Genomic DNA, 24168 nt, shown 5'->3' with positions numbered 1-24168 from the left:
CTTTAAAACATGGTCTATACATGTGGATCTTCTAGAGAGTTTTTTTTAGTGTGATGTGTATTGTGAGAAAATGGTGCCTTACATCTGGAGTGTTCTATTCTATTCTATTCTATTCTATTCTATTCCCAATACAATACACGTTCAAATTAAGGTCAATATGATTTATGATTTTTTTTTTATTAATAATTTTATTTAGCAAGGATGCATTAAATTGATCAAAAGTGACGGTAGGACATTTACAATGTTACAAAATATATATTTTTTTTATATACATGCGCTGTTCTTTTGAATTTTCTATTCTTCAGAGAACCCACAAAGATATTAAGCAGCACAACTGTTTTCAACATCCTTGCTATCTGAAGGATCATGTGACACTGAAGATGATGCTGGAAATTCAGCTTTGCGTCACAGGAATACATTGCATGAAAATATATTAATTGCAATAATATTACAGTTTTATTGTATTTTGATGAAATAAATATCATTGGTGAACTTAAGATACTTAAAAATATATTTGAACTCTTAATGATCCCAAATGTTTGAATGTAGTGGCTGTCTTAATATATTGGATGAGATATTAAACTCACAGTTTTAGTGTTGTACTGTAAATGTAGTAGTTCTTTTATCATAATATCACAATTTAAACGGAGTGTGTTTTACATTTTAGTCTTTCTATGTGAGAATTTCATGTTAAATTCAATGTGTAACTTGTTTCTTTGTCACTATTCATAAAAATTCCAAGCAGTTTCTGAGAAAAAACGTAAATCCTAAACCGTGTGTGTGTTCTTTGGATTTAACTTTTCTGCTGAAAAATGGATAATTCATCAAGAAATATTTCAGGTGCTTCTTCAATTTTCAATTATCTAATTTTAATATTTCAAATCATTTTAATTTATAATTTGTGAATATTTTCTTTTGTCCTCGGTCTACATCAATTCTGTTAGTCTTGTAAAATCCCTAAACTAACAAAAGTCACTTAATGACATCATCTTCCAGGAAGTGACACCATTTTTATTTATTTTTTTTTTTTTTTTTTTTGTGGGAAATAAATGGCACAATAAACAAGCAACTGATTTATAAAAAAAAAAAAAAATCTGGGTTTAGTTGGTTTGTCACCCTTTTGATAAAATGACATAAATCCAGATAAAATCAACATTTTAAAGGATTAAAAGGTCAAATAATATCAACTTAAATATGAAGTTGTCCCTCTTGCGTAAAAAAAAAACAAAACAAAAAAAACTAACTGCAATGGCTAACTTTAGCTCTTTATCTGCATCCTCTTATGAATACTATCATAAGATACAAGTTGAAGTGTCTGATCTTGATCACAGCATATTTCTGAAAGACTGCAACTCTTTAGAAATACAACACAAGCATATTCGATTTATAGCTACAGAGGTGAAAGCTACTGCATAACTTATCTCTGGAATGATGTTTAACCAGATCTGAACAATAAAAGACAACCAGATGAAAACTCAGGAGAAATATGATATCTTCTCATCATACAGATGTATGCTTTGCTTTAATAATACAACAAAAGTGAAGAAAAAAATGAAGCAACTCAAAAAAATATTTATCATCATGTATTAGGAAAAATATTCTTCTTTAAAAATATTCTTATTATTTGGGTAATTAGATAAGATCCTTGTCACATCATCGGGGAGAATAGCAATCAATGCAATTAATAAACCCCAAAGTCTATTATCAGACAGAAGTCCACCACCATAAACTGTTTTATGCACTTCAAATGGGCCGAGTCCAAATCAAAGCCACGGGAAAGTTTTGGAATAGTCTCTCTCATAACATCACTTCATTATTGCTAACTGTGGTTCAGCGGAGCCATTTGCCTGTAAAACAAATTTATTTAGTAAACACATAGACTGCATCATTCAGAATATTGAGAAACAGTAGAGCGAATCTTACCCTTAGTGACACCGAAGCAGCTCTCACAGTGAATGGCACGACGGTACACCCACAAACTGTCCCCTGCCTTCAGGAGTCCCAGAGAAGCATTACACACCCCACACTAAAAATAACAAAATCATTCAATCATTTTCTTTAATAAAACATCAGTTCTATACTTCAAATTTTATTATTTTAGTTTTTATTGAAATTAGAATAATTATGTCAAAGTTTTTAAAACATTAATAGTACCACCAAAAATCTTAATTGTAAAATAAAACATTCGTATTTCATACTGCATTCACATAAATAATGAAAACAATTATTGCACATTTTTAAAGTGCTTTAAAAATAGCTAACCTTGAAACAACTTGCGTGACAGTTGATATTCATGTCATCCAGGACAATCTTTTCATCTGTGTACATGTTTTTATGGCAGACTGTGCAGATGTCCTTCCCACTTACTACCCTGCAACAAAATGATACGCCTTTCACGTGTGCACTAAATATCACATCAAGCATAATCAAATATGTATTCTTTCTGTTTCCATACCTTTCGGGTGATGTGTACACAGTCGTGGTGGTTTTTGATGTGAGCATGTCAGACAGGTAATCAGTGGGCCTGAGAACAAAATGACCTTAATAAGTCTACAAACCTGCTCAAATGTATAATCCGTAATTCTTGGAACGGAGAAGTGTTTTAATTGAAGTGGATACTGAACCTGCTCTCTGTGTATGATGTCCTGGTGTAAGAAGGACTTGTGACTGTGCTCCACTCATCTCTATATGCAGATAAATAAGTGTAATAAACAACAGATAATGTATCAGGCAGCGATGCTTGAATAAGAAATACCATCCTACCTCTCGTTTGTAGAATACACGGTTCTGATGGATTTGGAGACTGATACATCCTCGCGACTGTAAGAACGATAAAAGTCCATGACAGAATAAACACTGCTGCAATGAGAGTGAAGCTCTAATGGAAAGTATGAATGTGCAGCTGCTTTTGTGCTTTTTGCCTGTCAGTCGTAAGACTGGTTAAACTACTTAAAGGCCGAAGCAAATGTCAAACTCGCCACGAATGGGTTCACACCTTATAAATATGTAAATGCCACATACCTGCTGTCAGGCTTTGTGTTGGCTGACTTGATTGATGCAGGTATGAGAGTATCGAACAGATGATCCTCAGTGCTGAAGAAAAGCATCGAGTCAGTGATGTTCTTTGTGTGAAAAGCATTGACGGGCGTGGAACTACTTGGAAATATCTGTCAGGTTCTCACCTCTTTGTGGATCGGACAGAGTATGATGTTGTTTTAGTTGGTGGGACATCTTCCTTGGTGTAGGTTTTGATGCTAGAATTGAACATGTTAAGAGCTTAATAGAGCAGCCGCCTTATTTCGGGCTAATCAGAAGATTGTAAGCTGGGGTTACTGTACCTTGTGGTGGTCTTGATGGGTGAAGTTGGTCTAGAAAAAAATTGTAATAGGTTTATGTCAATGCACTCAAAATACAACAAAAAATATAAAAATTAAATGTCAATAGAACATCAGCAACTGAATGAATAGATTTTGTGTAGGTTTGATTTTACTACAGTGGTTTATGACAAAAATATCCTTCAAATGTTCAGATCGGTATAAGCCAAAACTGTCAAATAAAAAGATTTCATTTAAAAGGATATTTTAAATTATTATGTTATAATAATTTAAAGTACACCTACTGTAATGCATTGACTAGCATGCATGTAAAATGTTTGATTTTATTTTTTAAGCTTTTATTAAATATTACTTTTAAAGTTTATATATTTTTTAAATTCAAGTTTCCTAATTACAAATGTATTTGAATACATGACATACAACTTTCAATAGACATTAAAAAAAGAGTTTTAGTTTAGCATAAATAAAGTCTGTACATTCAGCGAGACAAAAGAATTTGGAAATGACATTTAAATATGTACTTTAGTCCTCCGGGTCAAGTTCAACTCACTGCATTTAATATAAATGCAATCTATAATACAATTTAATTAACATCCAATTAAGTGTCTGAAAACATTACATTCAGTTCACACTCAAGTATGTTCTTGCTAAAGTATTTTTTTTTTTAGTGCTGTCAAACGATTAATCGCGATTAATCGCATCCAAAATAAAAGTTTTTGTTTACATAATATGTGTATGTATGCTGTTTATATTTTATTGTGCATATATAAATACACACACATCAGAAAAAATATGTTGTTAAATATTAAATATATTTATTTATAATATAAATGTTATGAATATAAACATAAACACGTAAATATTTTCAAAATATATACTGTATGTGTGTGTATTCATATATACATAATAAATGTACACAGAACACACATATATTATGCAAACAAAAACTTTTATTTTGTATGCGATTAATCGCGATTTAATCATTTGACGGCACTAATTTTTACACAAGTGATTAATTTGAAACGTATAAAACAACTGAGGATTTTGACAAAAGATAGAGCTCATTTATTTACCTATTCTATTAATGCATGATTATATGGTTTGCTGCATTTTTAGCTGCATATTTTTTTCCCCTGTTGTGCGTGAACTATTAGAATAGATGTCAGACATACAGATCATTTGTGGGTCGTGACCCTTGGGTTGAGAAGCACTAATCTATGACACTCACACATCACTGATGTCCTTTGAAGACTTCACAGTAACCACTTCAGTCTTGTAGTCACTTTAGAGACACAAACCAAGTTCAATGAGCAACGATTCAGTCTCTAAATGCAGGGTCATTTCATTGCACTGCACTGCTTTTTTTTTTTTTTGCAATAAACACTAGAATTGTGATGTAATTATTTCACCTCTTTGTGCTGTAGGATGTTGTTTTAGTTGGTGAAACATCCTCCTTGGTGTAGGTCTTGATGCTGTAAATGAAACAGGTTAAGAGGTTAATAAAAGGTGTTAGTAACTGCATTTTTTCCAGGTTAGTCAACGATCTGCAGCTGTATTTTTTTCTGGTTATTCAGCAAGGCTGTGGTTATTGTACCTTGTAGTGGTCTTGACAGGTGAAGTTGGTCTAGACAAAAAGAATTACGCTCATTGTTAATATATACACAAATTAAAAACAAACACACAAAAAAGTAATTGCATTATGAAATCACATCATTTTACACAGATTTTAAATTGCACATCAAGTGTTCACAGTGCAGTATACCAAAACAGTTTGTTCGAAAGCACACTGAAATGTCCTTAAAATACTTAAATTCATTAACACAAAATGTATTGGCCCATAAACATGAAAAATATTAACATTACATAAGCTGAATAAGAAAATCATTTGTGACCCTGGACGAAAAAAACATTATATGGGTCAAAATTATCGATTTTTCTTTTATGCCAAAAATCATTACAATATTAAGTAAAGATCATGTTCCATGAAGATATTTTGATGAATAATATGTATTGCTAAGAACTGCATTTGGACAACTTTAAAGGCGATTTTCTCAACATTTAGATTTTTTTGCACCCTCAGATTCCCGATTTTCAAATAGATTTTTGTCCTGTTCAAATCAAGTTTCAATTCAATTTTGACAAATTGACCACCTTATGCCATTTTTTTTTGCTCCTGTAATCCAAAACAATGACTGGTTTTGTGGTCCAGGGTCACATTTTTGTTTGCTAAATGTAATCAACAAAATGTATGGCATTTAGCCTTTTTCCCTGCTGTCTATGACTGTCAAAACAGACATACAGATCATTTGTGGGTCGTAACCCTTGGGTTGAGAAGCACTGATCTATGACACTCACACATCACTGATGTCCTTTGAAGACTTCACAGTAACCACTTCGGTCTTGTAGTCACTTTAGAGACACAAAACAAGTTCAATGAGCAACGATTCAGTCTCTAAATGCAGGTTCATTTCATTGCACTACACTTTTTTTTTTTGCAATAAACACTAGAATTGTGATGTAATTATTTCACCTCTTTGTGCTGTAGGATGTTGTTTTAGTTGGTGAAACATCCTCCTTGGTGTAGGTCTTGATGCTGTAAATGAAACAGGTTAAGAGGTTAATAAAAGGTATTAGTAACTGCATTTTTTCCAGGTTAGTCAAAGATCTTCAGCTGTATTTTTTTCTGGTTATTCAGCAAGGCTGTGGTTACTGTACCTTGTAGTGGTCTTGACAGGTGAAGTTGGTCTAGACAAAAAGAATTACGCTCATTGTTAATATATATAAAAAAAAGTAACTGAATTATGAAATCATACCATTTTACACAGATTTTAAATTGCACATCAAGCGTTCACAATGCAGTATACCAAAACAGTTTGTTCGAAAGAACACGGAAATGTCCTTAAAATACTGAAATTCATTAGCATGAACTGTATTGGCCCAAAAACATGAAAAAGTATTAACATTACATAAGCTGAATTAGAAAATAATTTTTGTCTACTAAATGTTATCAACAAAATGGCATAATTTTAAAAGTTGTTTCTTTTCAATATATGCATGAATTTATTGTAAGTTGCCTGGAATATTGCTATTTAGCCTTTTTCCCTGCTGTCTATGACTGTCAAAACAGACATACAGATCATTTGTAGTTCGTGAGCCTTGGGTTGAGAAGCACTAATCTATGACACTCACACAACACTGATGTCCTTTGAAGACTTCACAGTAACCACTTCGGTCTTGTAGTCACTTTATAGACACAAAACAAGTTCAATGAGCAACGATTCAGTCTCTAAATGCAAGTTCATGTCATTGCACCACATTATATTTTATAAGAAGAATTGTGGTGTGAACAATTTCTTAAGTGCCCACCTCTTTGTGCTGTAGGATGTTGTTTTAGTTGGTGAAACATCCTCCTTGGTGTAGGTCTTGATGCTGTAAATGAAACAGGTTAAGAGGTTAATAAAAGGTATAACCACATTTTTTTCCAGGTTGGTTAACGATCTGCAGCTGTCTTTCTGGTTAGTCAGCAAGGCTGTGGTTACCTTGTAGTGGTCTTCACAGGTGAACTTGGTCTAGACAAGAAGAATTACAGGTTCAGTGTTAATATACATACAACATTAAAACAAACACACACAAAAAATGGCATCCGAATTATGAAATCATATCAGATTACACAGATTTTACATTGCACTTTAAGTGGTGACATGACAAGGTATCCCAATAGTTTATTGTTCGAAAGCACACAGAAATGTCCTTAAAATCACCACAATCTGAAAAAATTATTAACATTACATAAGCTGAATAGGAAAACTGATTTTGATTTCTAAATGTAAACACATATATACGGAATTAGTTTTTTGTGGTTTTATTCATGCATGAATATATGTTTGCATTTGACTATTTGTCTTTTTTCTAGTATTTTTTATTTGTCTAGCATTGCTATCCATCATTTGTGGGCTGTGACCCTTGGGTTGAGAAGCACTGATCTATGACACTCACACATCACTGATGTCCTTTGAAGACTTCACAGTAACCACTTCAGTCTTGTAGTCACTTTAGAGACACAAAACAAGTTCATTATTTTCTACAATAAATACTAGATTTTTACTATCATTTGTGGAACTAGAATCTTATAGCATGCTGAGGTTGATATTGTGATGAAAATAATCAATGTTATGCGGAGTAGGATGTTGAGTTAAGTTGTTTAGTTTATAGTCAAACGATTAATTGTGATTAATCGCATCCAAAATAAAGTTTTTTTTTGTTTGTTTTTTTTTTACATGTGTATATGTGTGTACTGTGTATATTTATTATATATATATAAATACACACACGCATGTATATATTTAAGAAAAATATGTTATGTTTTTATATTAAATATATTTCTATATAATATAAATTATGTTAATATAAATATATAAATGTAAATGCATGAAAATATTTTCAAAATATACTGTATGTGTGTGTATTTATAAATACAGGTACATCTAAAAAAAGATGAAAAAGTAAATTTTTTGTAACATTTGAAAAAGTGTAACTTTCATATATTCTAGATATGATATTTAAAAAAAAATTGGATGATTAGAGCTTACAGCTCATGAAAGTATCTCAAAATATTAGAATATTTCTTAAGATCAATTAAAAAAAAAAGAGGTTCGCAAAACAGAAGAGTTCAAGTTCTATAAGTATGTTAATTTATGCACTCGATACTTGGTCGGGGCTCCTTTAGCACAAACTCCAGCATCAGTGAGGTGTGGCATGAAGCGATCAGCCAGTGGCTCTGCTGAGGCACTATTGAGCCTTCAGCTCATCTGTATTGTTGGATCCACTGTTTCTCATCTTTCTCTTAAAAATGTACCATAGATTCTCTATGGGGTTCAGGTCAGGCATGTTGGCTGGCCAATCAAACACAGTAATATCATGGTCTGCAAACCACTTGGAAGTGGTTTTGGCACTGTGTGCAGGTGCTAAAGTCCTGCTGGAAAAGAAAATCAGCATCTCCATAAAGCTTGTCAGCAGATGGAAGCATTAAGTGCTCCAAAATCTCCTGGTAGACAACTGCATTGACTTTAGACTTGATAAAACACAATGGACCAACACAAGCAGACATCACAGCACCCCAAATCATCACTGACTTCAGAAACTTCACACTGGACTTCAAGCAGCTTGGATTCTGTGCCTCTCCAGTCTTCCTCCAGACTCCAGACCTTGATTTCCAAATGAAATGCAAAATTTACTTTTATCTGAAAAGAGGACTTTGGAGCACTGAGCAACAGTCCAGTTCTTTTTCTCCTTAGCCAAGGTAAGATGCTTCTGATGTTGTTTCTGTTTCAGAAGTGGCTTAGTAGCCCATTTTCTGAAGACGTCTGAGTGTGGTGACTCTTTATGCACTGACTCCAGCTTCAGTCCACTCCTTGTGAAGCTCTCGCAAGTGTTTAAATCAGCTTTGCTTGGCAGTATTCTCAAGCTTGCGGTCATCCTTGTTGCTTGTGCACATTTTCCTACCCAATTTCTTCCTTCCAGTCAACTTTGCACTTAATATGCTTTGATACAGCACTCAGTGAACAGCCAGCCCTTTCAGTAATGACCTTCTGTGACTCACCCTCTTTGTAGAGGGTGTCAATGATCATCTTCTGGACCATTGCCAAGTCATGCAGTCTTCCCCATTATTGTTGTTTTCAAAGAACAAGAGATACATGTAATGTATACTGTAGGGATGGTCATTTAATGAAACTCAAATGTAAATATTCTAATATTTTGAGATACTGGATTTTTGACTTTCATGAGTTGTAAGCTCTAATAATCAAAATTAAAACAAAAATAAAACTTTTGAAATGTTTTACTTTACATGTAATTTATTGTAATTTATCTAGAATATAGGAAAGTTTCGTTTTTTTGAAATGTTACAAAAAATGTAACGAAAAAATTACTTTTTCACTATATTCTAATTTTTTGAGATGCACCTGTACATAATAAATATACACAGTACACACACATGTATTATGTAAACAAAATGTTTATTTTGGATGCGATTAATCGCGATTAATCGTTTGACAGCACTAGTTCATAGATATGCAAATACCACATACCTGCGGTCAGGTTTAGTGTTGGATGATTTGATCGATGTTGGTATGAGAGTATCAAACAGTTCATCCTCAGTGCTGTGGAAAAGCATTCAGTCACTGAAGTTCTTTGTTTTATGATGACTGAAATCCATTTACTTGTAATTATCTGTCAGATTCTCACCTCTTTGTGGATCGGACAGAGTAAGATGTTGTTTTAGTTGGTGAAACATCCCCTTTGGTGTAGGTTTTGATGCTAGAAATAAACATGTTAAGAGCTTAAGAATTTAGCCACATTTGCTCAGTTTAGTCAGCAATCTAAACAAGGCTAAACGAGTTACTCTACCTGGTGGTCTTGACAGGTGAGGTTGGTCTGAAAAAGAATTATAGGTTTAATTTTAATACTCACAAAAAAAGATTAACTGAATTATGAGATTATTTTCAACTTCATTTTATAACACTCACCCATCAACAGTGTCCTTCGATGACTTGACAGTAATAACCTCAGCCTTGTATCCACTTTAAGAACAGATAAAATGCAGTGAGACATAGCTTGACAATTTTGCACATTTAAGCCACAAATGAATATGTAATTCATTGAATTAGATAACATAGAAGACAACACATCAAACCAACACATTTATCTTATTTGAACAGTATATCTATTAGTTATCATCTACAACCAAACACATTTTTAAAATTTGTGTGGAAAGTGTGTTTGTGCTATATATTTAAAATAAATAGCACTTGGTTTGACATTCATTTTTTTATTCAAATAAATGAATGCATATTGAATTGAGCTGATTTACCGAGAACTCTTGGTGTTTAAATCTGCCAGGTCTCTATCAGTGAGTTTTTCAGACTTGGTAGATGATTTCACCACATCTTGCCTAAGGAGAAGACAACACAGTTTAAAATAGTTAAACTGCCTGTATGAACCGACCTTGACACTCATAACATGTTCCGCAATTGCAAGCAAAGATGATTATAGTGTGAAATAGTTCTGACAGATTTGACATTGATATGATGTCCTTTCAGCATCTTACTTGGTAGTGGTCACAGTTGTCTCGGTTATCTTTGTACCATCTTTGATTGTTGTTGTTGATGTAGAAGTAGAGCTGAAAGAGCAATCATTAGGTTTGTAAGAAGCTAGTCTTCATTCAGTCAGTCAATCAGTCATTAAGCAGGTGTGTCTCAGAGGCGTTACCTTCTCCTTGGCTCTGTTTTCACTGTTGTTTTAGTTCCTGTGGTTCTGTAGGGTTGGGTTGGGAAGATAATTGAGCTCTTAAAATGTTTTAAATTCCAAGCTCTTTTGGCTTCTGAACACTCTTACAAACAGGTTTTAAATACAGCAAATGCTAGTGACTAATCATCTTGTAAATGTAAATCTACGTTCTTCAACAGATTAAGTATTATTGTGCTGTATAATACTTTGTATAAAGTAAGTTCAAGATTTATACTATGAAACAGATTTAAGCAATAAACTTCATGATTTTTCAGTGCTAGAAAAGAGTGTGCATATTTTACCTGGTTTCATTCAGCTTGTCCTGGCTACCACCAAATCTACAAATTGAAAACAATCAGTGAGACCACTTGATTAGATTTTATTACATAAACCTTCTCCAAATAACCTCTTTCTTCTACATCAGAAATCTTGCTTCGGTAAATCATAATTATGACATAAAAGTCACCAGTTTGACATAAAATATCAATATTATGAAATGTCTTAATTATGAGATACCAAGTCATGATAATGAAATACAATACATACTAAGTCATAATTGTGAGTTAAAATGTAGAAATTGTCATATTACGAGTTTGTCACAACCATTACTTTTTATCTCGTTTTGACTTCTTAGTCATCATTTCAACATTTTTTATAACTGACAATTTCCATTTCAACTTAGTATCACATTGTATCTCAATTATAACTTATGTCATAATTTCAACATTTTATCTCATAATTATAACATAATTCAACTTTTGTCATAATATTGACTTTTTATCTCATAATTCTACATTTTTATCATGATTTCAACTTTCTGTCATAATTTTGACTTTTTATCTCATAATTATGACTTGGTATCTCAATATTTACTTTTTACCTCAATATAATGCATCTCATAATTAACAATGTATCTCATAATTTCAACTTTTTATCTCATAATTATGACTTGGTATCTCAATATTTACTTTTTACCTCAATATAATGCATCTCATAATTAATAATGTATCTCATAATTTCAACTTTTTATCTCATAATTATGACTTGGTATCTCAATATTTACTTTTTACCTCAATATTATGCATCTCATAATGAATAATGCATCTCATAATTTCAACTTTTTATCTCATAATTTTGACTTGGTATCTCAATATTTACTGTTTACCTCATAATTATGTATCTCATAATGAATAATGCATCTCATAATTTCAACTTTTTATCTTATAATTATCTACAACTACAAAAAATAAAATATTTTAGGTCATCATTTCGATTTAACAGTTGTTTTTCTTATTTGGCAGAAATGTGTTACCATACTAGTGAGTATTGTTTTGTACTGTGTAATCTGCTGCACATTTGAAACATATTTAGCAAGATGTTTGATGTAAGAAATTCTCAAGTGCATCTTCAGCAGTGCATTACCTTTTACTGAGAGCTTGGACAGAGGTACCTGATGAAGTGGTGACAGTGCTGGTTTTGCTCTCGGTTTTGCTAGTTTTATCTTGAGGTTCATAAAAAAAAATTAAAAAAAATCATAAGGATTTCATATTATAATTTTTAATAGCAACATGTTGATCCACACACGAGGTTACCCACTTGACAAGGTTTTCGTTGGACTTGTAACGACTCAGAACACTTCTGCCGAAGTTCGCATCACGTCTGTTGAGAGAAGGGACAAATCAGTTCAGCTTGTCAGCTGTTTAGTCTGTCAGACACACATAAATCCCACTGACATAAACATTACAGAGGCCAGATGTTAAAGTTACTTCTGTCTGGTTTGCTGTTAACTGATGAAGGTGTTGAAAACTTACTCGACTTGTTCGTTCTCGCTCACATTTGTCTTAATCCAGCTATTGTCCTTCAGCAGGGATTTCTTTTTGCCATCATCCACTGTTTTAGTGGATCTAGTGCTTGAAGTTGTAACTGTTTTCAATAAAAAATAATAGGTAAATAAAATGACTTGATTATGGATGATATATAATGAAAGCAATGCCATATTAAGGCGTTTGCTCACCTGTTTGGGGTTTACTGTATGACTTTGGAGTGAAAGACATGGTTTACGCTGTAAGATGGAATTGATACACATTATTACATTTGCAGTAGATACAGTGCAGTCACTTCTAACAAGGCTACCATCCACAAGATGGTGCCACTAGACAAGATTATGAGTGTGTCAATGCAGCATCAAGTGCATTACATGCATAATTTCACGAATCATGGTTAACACATTCCATTCCTAGTAGTGTTTGATGTAGCACTGTTCTTTTAATTCATGCCTTTCTGGATACACCCAAAACTAGTTTGTCCTGATCCCTGCACCGACACACCCTGTTCTAACACCTGCCACTGAAACCATAGCAACATTCTCATGCTTGGAAATAAACGTCAGATGTACTGAACATCACTCAGCAACATGGGAGGTTTCGCTGGATTTCTTGTAGCATTGTTAAAATTGTAAAAACATTTAATAATAAAAATAAATGTACTTTCTTTTGCAAATCTTCATACTTGAGTAGCTAATTGCAGGAAGCTGAGCTGCTAAACTCATTCTAAAACAATTTGAAACAATATGTTACTAATTCTTTTTTAATTATTATGCATGCAGCTACTATGATGTACTTTTAGAGACTCTACACACTTTAATATAGCCTACTGTATGCATGTTTTATATTTTTAAATAAACAATAAGGAATTTATAAACGAACCATTTATTTCAATTTGTATAATGTTAACGCATCATATAAATATATATCATAAATTTAACATGAAATCATTGGTGTTTATTTAAAAGTCCATGCATGAACTACCCATTTATAAAAACAATTACAAATCAGAATAATCTCTGTGGGAGTTTACAATGTTTTGCAAATCATTATTATAAAAAATAACCGTCCAGGAAAAATGACAATATGGAGAAACTGATGTATTTGTATTTTGATTTGAGAAGAAAACCACTGTCACACTTTTGACGTATAGAAGCACTATTCTATTTAATTTTTTGCAAAAAACTACAGTAAACGTCATGTCCTGACATTGACCTTGACATTGTAAACCGTTCTTTAGACTGCACTGTGTAACTACTAAATGCTAAACGATGTTTAATTACAGTCATACAATACATCCATTTCACAAGAGAATCTAAATGAACATGCTTTAGAATTGAGCACTAACCTAAAAACCCTTTGATTTTATAATAAACAAATAGACTAAATATATTAACCATGAAAGTAGAATTAAAACAGAATTCATAGACACACATACAGATAGAAGTCTATGTGGGTAGAGAACAGTCATACCTCTGTATTTCAGGTGCGCGGGATGTGATAGAGGTTACGTGAGAATAACATACAGTTTACTGCTCTTCCCCTCTTACATATTTGACCTGGGTAGGGAAGGCAAGACCAGTGAAAGGTGTGGCTTCATGTGACACACACCAGAGCAACTGAACCTGAACTGTCAGCACAGCTATGTCAGTGTAGTTTACAGTAGGGGTGTGTCTTCATGAGGTCTTTCCCTCCAGCTGATGAAAAAAGCGTGAAAAAAGTAATGGATGGCAGGACATCAGCAGCCCATGTCTGTCTTAGGAAACTATGTGAAAGCCACCATAACAACCTCCACCAAGATGGCAAGATAAAACTGTTTGGGGTGTAGCTCTCAAGGTTTACAAGTTCAAAATTCTGATTGTTTATTGCTTATTATATTTGTTCAGAATCAGGCACTTTACTGGAATTAAAACGTAATGTTTAATTCAATTCATTACTTGTTCCTGTATAACTGTGTAAATTATGAAAGATTGAAAATTGTTTCAAAGTAGCCTAAATCTCCATAATTTTAGTGTACACTAAAAATGCTTTGCTGAAATTGTAAATAAAATAAATAAAGATTATCGAAGTGTGTTTACAAGTTTCAGTCTTTCTACTTCAAAATTTCACAGTTAATTCAATGGTACTTGCCATTTCTTTGTAATTATTTGTGAAATTTACTAGCAATTATGATTTCAACACTATTTTTTCAAAGCACTGTTTTAAAAAAAGATTTTTCAAAGTTGTAAATAAAATAAAAAATGATTAGAGTGTTTTACAAGAAAATAGGTTACTATTGCAGTCTTTCTACTTCGAAATTTACAAAAGTTACTTGCCATTTCTTTGTAATTACTTGTGAAATGTAGAGTGAAAAGTATTTCAAAGTAAACCCTACACCATTTTTTTCAGTGTACTACAGCAGGCTGAACTCAAAGTTACATGGTGAAGGCTTGGTGATAATACATTATATAATAATACAGCTCTGAACCTCAAAAGATGAAACCCTCTGAGCCAGAAAACATATTTTTGGTTGTTCTAAACGAACAGGGGTGTTGCTGCAGAAGCATGCGGCTTGTTAGGTTTGTGCTTTATTGCGAGAGGTATAAAGTAGGCTATGTCTGACAGAAAATATGAAGAGTATGTCTGTGGGGTGTGACACTGCGGTTCGTGTTAATCACACCCTTTCTCAATAGTTTTAAAGTGTGTAATATGCAAAAGACAATCAAACTCGGTGACATTCGATGAGGAAGAAGCTGCTTATATGTTACATCAAACATGCCTCATCATTTTAATGCAAATATTAATGTTTGCAAATACAAGGTTTGGACTGAGAATACAATGATTGTATTTATTTAACAGGAAACATTGTGCATCTAAGGTTTAAATAAGGTTCTTTTATCTGCTTGTTCAATTTTGTAAGACAAGTAACATAATTGCCATATGTTACTTGTAACATAATTAATAAAATAACATTTTATTACTACAACTTAATTTAATTGTGTTCAGTTCACTCATATATTTGAAAATGAAGTTTAAATCTTTTTTGTTTCTATAAATGAAACGGCATGGCAAGTTTTAATTCCCAGCATGCTTTCCATAGGACTCATTTGGGAGAGTAAATGTTGAAATTAAGTGCTATTAAATGTGTTTTTGTGTAAAGGCAACCCCATGTTTAAAGTTCAGCTGGACATTTAAAAGAATGTTTTGTGGAACTTGTGGTTTGGTTGTAGGATGGTTAGATAAGTTAACTTTTGTATTAAGTTAGTTGTTTCATTCAATGAGAATAGGCAGTAACAAATGAAAAGTTTATGTCTAAAATAAAGTAACTGTGAACACTTGCCTTAAAAAAAATAAACAACTGATCATATATCGTCTTTTCCAGGATATTTCTAAATTGCCCAAAGTGCCCAGATTTTGTCTTTGTTTTCCTATTGTCTTCATACTTGCTGAAAGTAATGACTGAAAAGTAGTTCGACCAATGGCGTGCAGGCATTGTAGATAATCGACCAATCGTGGCGTGCGAGAAGGCGGGATCTACAAAGAAAAAATGCAAATGCAAATACTTGTACATAATATATGCGGACTGTAGAGAGCGCATCAATTTATTAATTTAACTTTTTAAGTTAGGTTTCTACTTAATTCCATGTGTGAAAATTATTACATTAGTACAAAAAAAAAAAAAAAAAAAATCAAAAAAAAAGAAAAAAGAAAAGATAAATGGATGAACACTTAATCGCACTGTTCTTTCAGTGGGAGGCGTTAAGACAGATGAAGAAGGACAATTAAAAGATATGAGAAGCAATCAGGATAATATGCCATATGCCTGATTACAGCTTCATTCATACTTCTGATTCAGTATTAAATGAGGTGCATATGACTGATTTTGATTCAGTTTAGCCTAAAAGTCATAAAATAACTAATGTGTTTATGAGAACGTAGCAGACATGGCTATTTTGTGACATATCAAGAGATTAATAAGGTCTATATTAGGTGAATTGGCAGCATTAAATAAACTACAAGCTCTGTTATTCTTTAAGAAGGTAAACTCGAAATACTTTTCACTTGTACCTCTCTGGAAGTTTCTAATGATCCTAGTAGACCTTGATTAACTGGTTCAGGTGTGTTTAATCAGGGCTGGAAAGTGGCCCTCCAGGAGCAGGATTGGACAGCTCATCTATTTACAAATGAATAAATAGATTACATCATTTATTAACACTAAATCATAGTCATCATTTAGATTTTGTTGAGAGGTTTGACAAAGTGAGTCATACATATCATCAGATATTCCTCAAATTTCTAAAAAGATTGTAGTGCTTGTATCCTTTTTGTGCTGCATGTATTCTGTTCTGTTATTTTACCAAGTTCTCTAGTAAGATTTTTATTTTTAAAAAAATTTCCCCAATCACTGAATGTAAAACTTCCCATTGATTGTGTTAAATAAAGTGTCTCTGGAAAGCTGTCTTTGTTAACAACGTTTTACTGTCTTAATAAAAACTGGCATCACTGTATCACAAAGATGTAGATGAAAAGTTACTGTTGTTTTAACTTTAATTCTGAGTACTTCAGATTGCAACACTGTTGTATATTTTATCCTTACCTCAATATTGTTGCAAGAAATTTGATTTAGAACCAACCTTATTTGTAAGGTTAATTTAACGAATCAGAGTGGTATCATTATGCAACAAGCTTACCATAGATAGATAGATAGATAGATAGATAGATAGATAGATACGTTTTTCATTTTCTCAATGACGTTTCTCACCACTAGATGGGGGCAAGACATTAAAAAGTTCAGGATACCTGTGTATGTTGTGTTGTTAGAAACCTCTTAATATTACATGTGCACTTCCTCTCACATAACCTTTTCTCACTATCTCTTCCTGTTTTATAGACACCCACATGCATCATCTATGTGTCTCACACCTTCTGATCATACTAGTGTGAAATGTCTTTATTTTCAATAGTGCACTGTGGGTGGATTGTCTATTAGATTGTTTATGATTGTATTTTAAGGTTGCATGAACACTAATCTCCACCTAAGTGTTAATGTCCCTTCTGCATTACCATGTTTCAGCTCTCTGAAGATGACCTCATACAGTGAGGTATGCATTAATATTTGTTGTTTCAAAAGTTTCGTTGTTGTTCAAAGATGACATGAAAACTGAAGTCTGCAAGGTTTGATTACAAGTGGATGTTCGATAAAATTAAGTGCACTTCTTTTTCACAAGGGGACACATACCCCCCGATATTCAGATTTGTAGGTTATCATTCACTTATTCGTTCATTCATTCATTTATTGTCTGCTTGATTGAGCGTTTGTGTTGATTTATTAATCCTTACACTTTTACCTTACCTCTTCAAGGATATATCCCTCGTTCTATTGCAGTAAAGGTCACTAGTAATGGTGCTTAAGTGGTAATCCTAGAAACATATACAACATGCTGTAATATAATCCATGGTAACACATTCTGACAACAAGACAAGGGTTTGTTTTTTAATTAATCTCTGGCCGACTATGCATTATATTATTATTTCTGCTTAATCTGATATTTCTGTCATCATTTATTCACCCTTATGTCGTTCCAAACCTGAACTGGGCCACTTTCTGTATTCTGCAGCACATAAAAGACAATATTTTGTATCTATCTATCTATCTATCTATCTATCTATCTATCTATCTATCTATCTATCATTAAATGCCCCCTAAAACAAACAAACAAAACAATAAGTCATATAAGTTTTTGTGATGACATGAGGGTGACTATATGATGACGTAATTTTATTTTTTTGGGTGAAACTATCTCTTTAAAGCGTACTACTGGCCAAATAAATGAAACCTAGTTCATTAGTTTAAATTATTTTATAATGTGAGAAACAGAAAATGCGAAATTACGTCCTACAGCTGCACGCTGCCGTTGACCAATCAGAATCAAGCATTCCAGAATAATATGCAAATACAATAATAACGTATAAAAGAGAGTATAAACAGGCCTAATATTACCAGATATTGCCAGAAATTCATATCTCATGTTATTGTCAGGAAATAGTAAGCTTACAGATTTAACATATGTTGGATTGGGTTTGTGTGATTCAGATTCAAATTTAGAAGAAACGACCGTTAAAGCGTCCAAACCTGCATCTGACGCGGCGCGTTTAAAAATCTGCCGAGTCCACTAACAACACAGCACTCTAGGCGCATTCAAAGTCGACGCTCGCGCGCCCAAATAGAGACTAGGTAGGCCGCGCACTGCGTTTTGAATCACAGCCGGTGTGTGCTACGGATGGGAATGTATCCCAGCATGCTTGACAGTCAGCGACATGAACAGGGAAGGATGATGAAGCTAAGATGGCAGCGCTGCTAGGGGTGCAGTCTTTACAGGGTCAAGAAAAACAGCAGGAACTAACGCAGGGCACAGACGGCAGCTCGCGCTTGTGACTTCTTTCACTAAAGGCAGTCGGATCGCCTGCAATCGAGGAAATAACGGTTGTTTTTCGATCCGAGCGAAGGAAAGAAGGGACGCGTATTTCGCAGTCGCAGCAAAGCGGCTAACCGTAAACGTCGTTTTAATTGGAGATAACGTACTCGGATGTAATTCGCCGGGCGTTTATGCAGCTTTGCGGAGCGGATTTATGGAGGCTGCTTGGGACTTTTAGCTCTGTTGACTGACATTGTAATCTAATATATGCGTTGTTCCCCTAAACGATGATGTGTGCTGCTGCGGCAGCGGGTGCCGGTGGCAGCGGGATCCCGTCCTCCTCGTCCCACTCCATGGGGCTGGGTGTCAGGGTCATTCCCGGAGCTGGAGACGATTTCGCATCGATCGGATCAGGGATGGGCTCCTGTCCCGTTGTGGGGGCCCGCTCGGATTGTCGGAGCCGCTACCAGCTTCTTCTCTCAGGGCGAGCACTGGCGGAGCGGTACCGGAGGATTTACACCACCGCGATCAACGACAAAGAGCAGGGGCTCAACCTCGGCAGGTGGGTCTGATTTACCGGGACGACAAACCGGCGTGTTTGTAAACAAAACCCATTGGGTTAAACATGAGCTCGTTTGAGCCCAAACATCAGTAACTTAGCAGTTAGCATGCGGCTAACTTCCTTAGCGAGCGCAGCTAAAACACTCGTTTCGTCTCATTCAGGTCAACACAGAAGCTCAGTTTGTGTTGGTTTTGATTTGTGCACTTTTTAAGATCACGTTCACTCTGCTGTCACGGTCAACAATGCCGTTTCGAGACATCCTGCACGACTAGATCAATAACGTTAGCTAGTAAGCAGCTGCTCATGATGTAACGTTAATGTTGTGCTAATAGGACGTGGCTGGATGAGTTTAATGTGTATAATAAAACTCAACTGGCTTCAAATACAGTGTACAGACAACTATATGTTATGCGAAGAAGGATAAATGAAACCTTTCGCATCAAATTTGTGTACGTTAAAGACAAGCGAATGTTGTCAGGCTTGTGAAACGTCTTGTAGTCTCAGTTCAGGTTGCTGATATCAGCCTGCTTCACTGAATTGCATGTTCAGGGTGATTGTTATTCATAACCAGCTACTGCATTTACATAACTGTGACTTATTCAACGATATTACATATGGTATCGTATATATTCAAAGCAGCAGGCTTGTGTCTCCTTGAGGTGAAGGGCTGGGTTCTGTTTTGCCTGACGTCACCCTGCTGTAGACACACACACACACACACACACACACACACACACACACACACACACACACACTGTGCTTTACCTCAGAGCTGTCTCTTGTTAGTGATCCCACTGTACAAATCGTTATTGTTTCTGTTTATATATTCATACTTTGACCTTTACTTAATCTATAACTTGTTTCACAGTTGCCAAAAAATTTAATAAGTAAAAATGAAAACACGCATTTAGCTAACAGATTCAATAAATAAAGCAGACTCATACAGAAGACTTTTTAATTTCAAATTTAGATTGGCCAAATTGATTTAATCTATATGAATTTTACAAATAATAATAATTTAACACATAAAACTTGACTGGAGGTCAATACAAATAATCTATTTTTTTTCTAATATATTGGTTATCATAGTGTACACTTACACCATCCACTCATGACTCATGACGCGTTGATAACGTGCAGAGTGCGCTGAACCATTGAGCGCCCCTCCCAACCTTCAGGCTCTTCATCACTAGCAGCCTCTGTGCTTTCACTTTTCACTGCGTATGATCAGCTGCTGCTGTTTCATTGTTTACTGCTGCACACAAACTCTTCAGCACCATTCCTACATAACGCTCTACTTAATAGCAGATTCAGGTGGCTCTCCTGATGAAAATAAAACTATGATCTCCCGCTGCAGGAGCGCTTTCTTGTGTGGGGTTGCCACTAGGATTCGGGCTATTTGCAGTTTCTCATGTTAGACAAATAGTGTTATTTTACTGTGTGTAAGCAAATTTAAACCAGTGTGAAAAAGACCAACATGTGCTTTATTGCAAAGGTGTTAACATGGTAGCATATTGAGTCTCTTTAAGATATTATTGCTCTTAAAATCCTTCCTTATTAAAAATGCATGTTAAAACCACACATTACAGGAATGACTACATGTGCTGACCGATTAAGAAATCTGCGATGACCTCTGGACTTTATACCAGTATATTGAACTGGTACTAACTACCTGACAAAACCAAATTGAAAATGCCTAATATGTTCGTAGTAGAGTCAGCCTCAGATACCCACAATCAGTTCACTGGCTGTCTGATTCATATTGCACACTAAACTGCCAACCATTATCAAAAGCAGCAGATAGAAAGTGATTAAGTACACTATTTCTGTCTCTCGAATTGCAAAGTCCTCCAGAGAACGAAGTCGTGTTTATGAGGTGCTGGATTGACACACTGCATGTTTTTTGGACAGCTGCTACTGTTCAGTTTTTCTAGGCATGAATCAATCTGAACAACATCATATAAAACCAAAAATTAACTGTGATTAGTCAGTTTCCATGTGTTAGACAATCTCCTCCTTTTTAAGTGGACAGGATAACCTACAGTTTTGGACCATGCCCTTTGTATATTATTATCTAAATAGACCTTGGTGTTAATTTGGGGTTTCTGTGGGTCTTAATAAGGTATTAAATTTGACTAGAAAGTCACTGCATTAAATATTGCATGCACATTATTTTTGTATTTTTCTTAAAGTTATTTTAAGGGTGCGTTTATTTATTTTTTTGTAAAGGTACATTTATCTTGAATTAAACTTTAAAATACTTCATTAATACCTCATTAAAAATAAAGTTCATCCACTCTTTCCTAATGTTGAGATCGATCAGAAGGAAGGGAATGCAAACACTGTTTTTGCACAACTTGGCACTGCACAGCATTGTTGGCTTCAGAGCCATCTTAAATGTTTAGTCTCTGCGTAGACTTGCGCGTTTGCCTCGCTCGTAAACGCAGAATGTGCAAATTGGTGGGCGGGGCTGACCAGGCAGTGATGTTGATCATCTTCTGCGGAGGCGGTGCTTATCCACACTATTACATCATAGAGTAGAACATTGGTAAATGTTTGATTTTGTGGGAGTGGTTAGATAGGGGGAGTTTTTATTTCTCAGAATATGAACCCTTTAAGAATCTTTAGACGTTTGCTATGGAAAACAAGACAAAAATACTTGTATAGTAGATATTGAAACGTTCTGTTTCCCTCACATTTTCTTTACTTGGTCTTAAAAAGGCCTTTAAGATATAAATGAACCTTCAGAAACCATGTCATTTGTGATTATTGATAGATCACACTGCAAAACCACTAACATGTGTCATTCTTCTCCAGGGGAAAGAAAGCTTTGAGCAAGAAGAAGCTAAAAAGACGGCAAAAAGTCAAATCAAAAGTGAAAACAAGAACAAAGGTAAGATTGTGAATCTGACTCTGGATACTGTAGTCTTCATTGCTACTTCACTGCAGTGTGTGTGCACTTTGGTTGGGTTAAATGCAGAGCACAAATTCTGAGTATGTGTGGTCATAATTGTTTGTTTTTTGTGTTGTTTTTTTTTTTTTCTGCATTTTAAACAGTGAAGTTATAGGGTTTAAAAGCCATTATTGGTAGCATCATTTCCATATTCACATTCAAATTTTAAAGAAGTATCCTTTCATAGACTTCTGCTGTCTCTATTTCAAAAACTAGAACCTTTCTCATTTTAACATCTTTCAACAGTGGTTCTTTTGCCAAATGTTGAAGTAGCGGTTTCCATTTAAATCTTCAGTCTGGATTTTCTCTTTGGCCATTTAGGTGCAGCTCCAATTCCATTAAGATTTTTTTTAGCTGTTTTGACAGTGATCACAATACAGCACATGTATGCATACATATTTTCATGCTTGGAAGCTGCTTAGTCGTCACAGTTGAGAAGACACCAGTAAACACTCGCACACATGGCGGAGGATGCGGGAGTGGCGGGGGTCACGATTGGCTGTTGCTTGGCGACCCGTGTGTTGCACGTTTCCATGGCAACAGCTTCCTCCATCTCCTGGACTGAGCACCTATGGTGTGCTGGCAGCAGGGTTTGTCTCACTACGTCTGCAGCGTTTACCAGCGCTCAGAAAATGGGCAGAGACCCAAAATGTCTTCTATTGGAAATTGTGTATTGTCTTGCCATTCCCCAAAGCATGTGTGGGGGTTAATGCCTGATTGTGTTTGGATATCCTTTCCCAGGCACTCTGTTTTCCCTGGTGGATGTGAGTGCTTCGCAGGCAGGGGCAAGATAGAATAATGTGATTGTAGATATGCCGTCGTAATCCTCCACCCTAAAACCCTGCTGCCTAAGGAGAAAGAGCTCACTTATATTTCTCCTTCTCTGCCACAGCCTCCTTAAAAGGAGCTCCTTGGCTTTGTTTGCTTATAAACAAATGGGTGGAGTTTCTCCAGCAGGGAGGTGCTCGTCTTGAAGACGTACTGCTGAAATGTCTGTCATGTTCAAGCACTTCACGTTGCTTTGTCTGATGGATAAGAATGTGTCTTCATAAGTGTGCTGCCCTTCTGGTTTGATTTCTTTCTATGTCTGTGATATATTACACAATGCTTCTGATGACTAAAACTGGCCGATATAGATGAAACATGAAACTTTTATTTCTGAATATATTTGATATTTGTGCATTTGCTTTAAAGTTTATTTCCTTTTCATAGGAATTTATATTAGTGCTGTCGGAGTTAGAGAGTTAACGAGAGTTTAACGGTTTCCAGTTTAAAGGTGTTAAAAGGATAGTTCACCCCAAAATGAAAATTCTGTCATTAATTACTCACCCTCATGTCGTTCCAAAACTGTAAGGCCTTCGTTCATCTTCAGGAACACAAATTTAGATATTTCTGATGCAATCCAAGAGCTCTCTGAGCTTTCTGCATAGACAGCAACACAACAGAAATGTTCCCAGACCCAAAAACATAGTAAGGACTTCGGTAAAGTAGTCCATGTGACTTCAGTGTCTCAGCTTCAGTTTTGCGAAGTTATGAGAATTATTTTTGTGTGCAAAGAAGCATTCGTCGTGGTACACTCCAAAATGGCGGAAGACAGTAACTCATGGGAGAAGAATTCTTGATTAAAGTCATTATTTTGAGTTGAGCCACTGATGTCACATGGACTGTTTTACCGATGTCCTTACTATGTTTCTAGGTCTGGAAACATTTTAGTTGTGCTGTCTATGGAGGGTCAGAAAGCTCTCTGATTTCACCAAAAATATCTTAATTTGTGTTCTGATGATGAAGAAAGCTCTTATGGGTTTTGAACGACATG

The 24168-nt window shown here is 34.8% G+C and overlaps 2 protein-coding genes across 29 annotated transcripts in view; one reads left to right on the top strand and one right to left on the bottom strand.

Annotated features, from left to right (window-relative positions):
• Positions 1-1490: 1490 nt before the first annotated feature.
• Positions 1491-16595, bottom strand: scel (sciellin). 9 transcript variants are annotated; one of them, XM_042730793.1, is made up of 34 exons: positions 16490-16571; positions 15865-15955; positions 13916-14001; positions 12634-12681; positions 12431-12542; positions 12217-12278; positions 12042-12129; positions 10922-10957; positions 10602-10646; positions 10441-10512; positions 10204-10284; positions 9860-9913; positions 9741-9767; positions 9579-9650; positions 9422-9493; positions 7332-7385; positions 6875-6904; positions 6702-6764; positions 6525-6578; positions 6051-6080; positions 5866-5928; positions 5691-5744; positions 4930-4959; positions 4745-4807; positions 4564-4617; positions 3339-3368; positions 3183-3254; positions 3022-3093; positions 2764-2820; positions 2625-2684; positions 2456-2524; positions 2263-2371; positions 1924-2026; positions 1491-1847 (listed from the first exon to the last, which is right to left on the bottom strand). In XM_042730793.1, the coding sequence occupies exons 4-34, from the start codon at positions 12671-12673 to the stop codon at positions 1831-1833; spliced, it is 1845 nt and encodes a 614-aa protein (XP_042586727.1). In that variant the 5' UTR covers positions 12674-12681; positions 13916-14001; positions 15865-15955; positions 16490-16571; the 3' UTR covers positions 1491-1830. The 9 variants fall into 9 exon arrangements, with proteins under 9 accessions (XP_042586727.1, XP_042586728.1, XP_042586729.1 ...); XM_042730794.1 differs by lacking the exons at positions 13916-14001; positions 15865-15955 and having other exon boundaries at positions 16490-16595; XM_042730795.1 differs by lacking the exons at positions 15865-15955; positions 16490-16571 and having other exon boundaries at positions 12042-12127; positions 12215-12278; positions 13916-14050.
• A 1835-nt stretch (positions 16596-18430) lies between these two features.
• The window catches only part of mycbp2 (MYC binding protein 2), a 99678-nt gene continuing 93940 nt past the window's right edge, over positions 18431-24168 (top strand). For all 20 annotated transcript variants that reach the window (XM_042730781.1, XM_042730792.1, XM_042730773.1 and 17 more), the window contains exons 1-2: positions 18431-19399; positions 22217-22292. In XM_042730781.1, coding sequence (XP_042586715.1) covers positions 19125-19399; positions 22217-22292 — 351 coding nt within the window. In that variant the 5' untranslated portion in view covers positions 18431-19124. The remainder of the gene's footprint in view (positions 19400-22216; positions 22293-24168) is intronic.

The sequence above is a fragment of the Cyprinus carpio genome, chromosome B9 (genome assembly GCF_018340385.1).
Source record: "Cyprinus carpio isolate SPL01 chromosome B9, ASM1834038v1, whole genome shotgun sequence".
In the NCBI taxonomy this organism is placed as follows: Eukaryota; Metazoa; Chordata; class Actinopteri; order Cypriniformes; family Cyprinidae; genus Cyprinus; species Cyprinus carpio.
This window is presented reverse-complemented; position numbering and strand designations above follow the sequence as displayed.

What these genes read in the sequence shown, in the direction of transcription:
- scel (XM_042730794.1), bottom strand. Translation starts at nt 12,673, where the DNA reads ATGTCTTTCACTCCAAAGTCATACAGTAAACCCCAAACAG. An exon ending in GACAAGCTGAATGAAACCAG is followed by an intron (nt 10,647 to 10,921) that starts GTAAAATATGCA and finishes CCAACCCTACAG; the next exon opens with AACCACAGGAACTAAAACAA. An exon ending in TCACCTGTCAAGACCACCAG is followed by an intron (nt 9,651 to 9,740) that starts GTAGAGTAACTC and finishes GTTTATTTCTAG; the next exon opens with CATCAAAACCTACACCAAAG.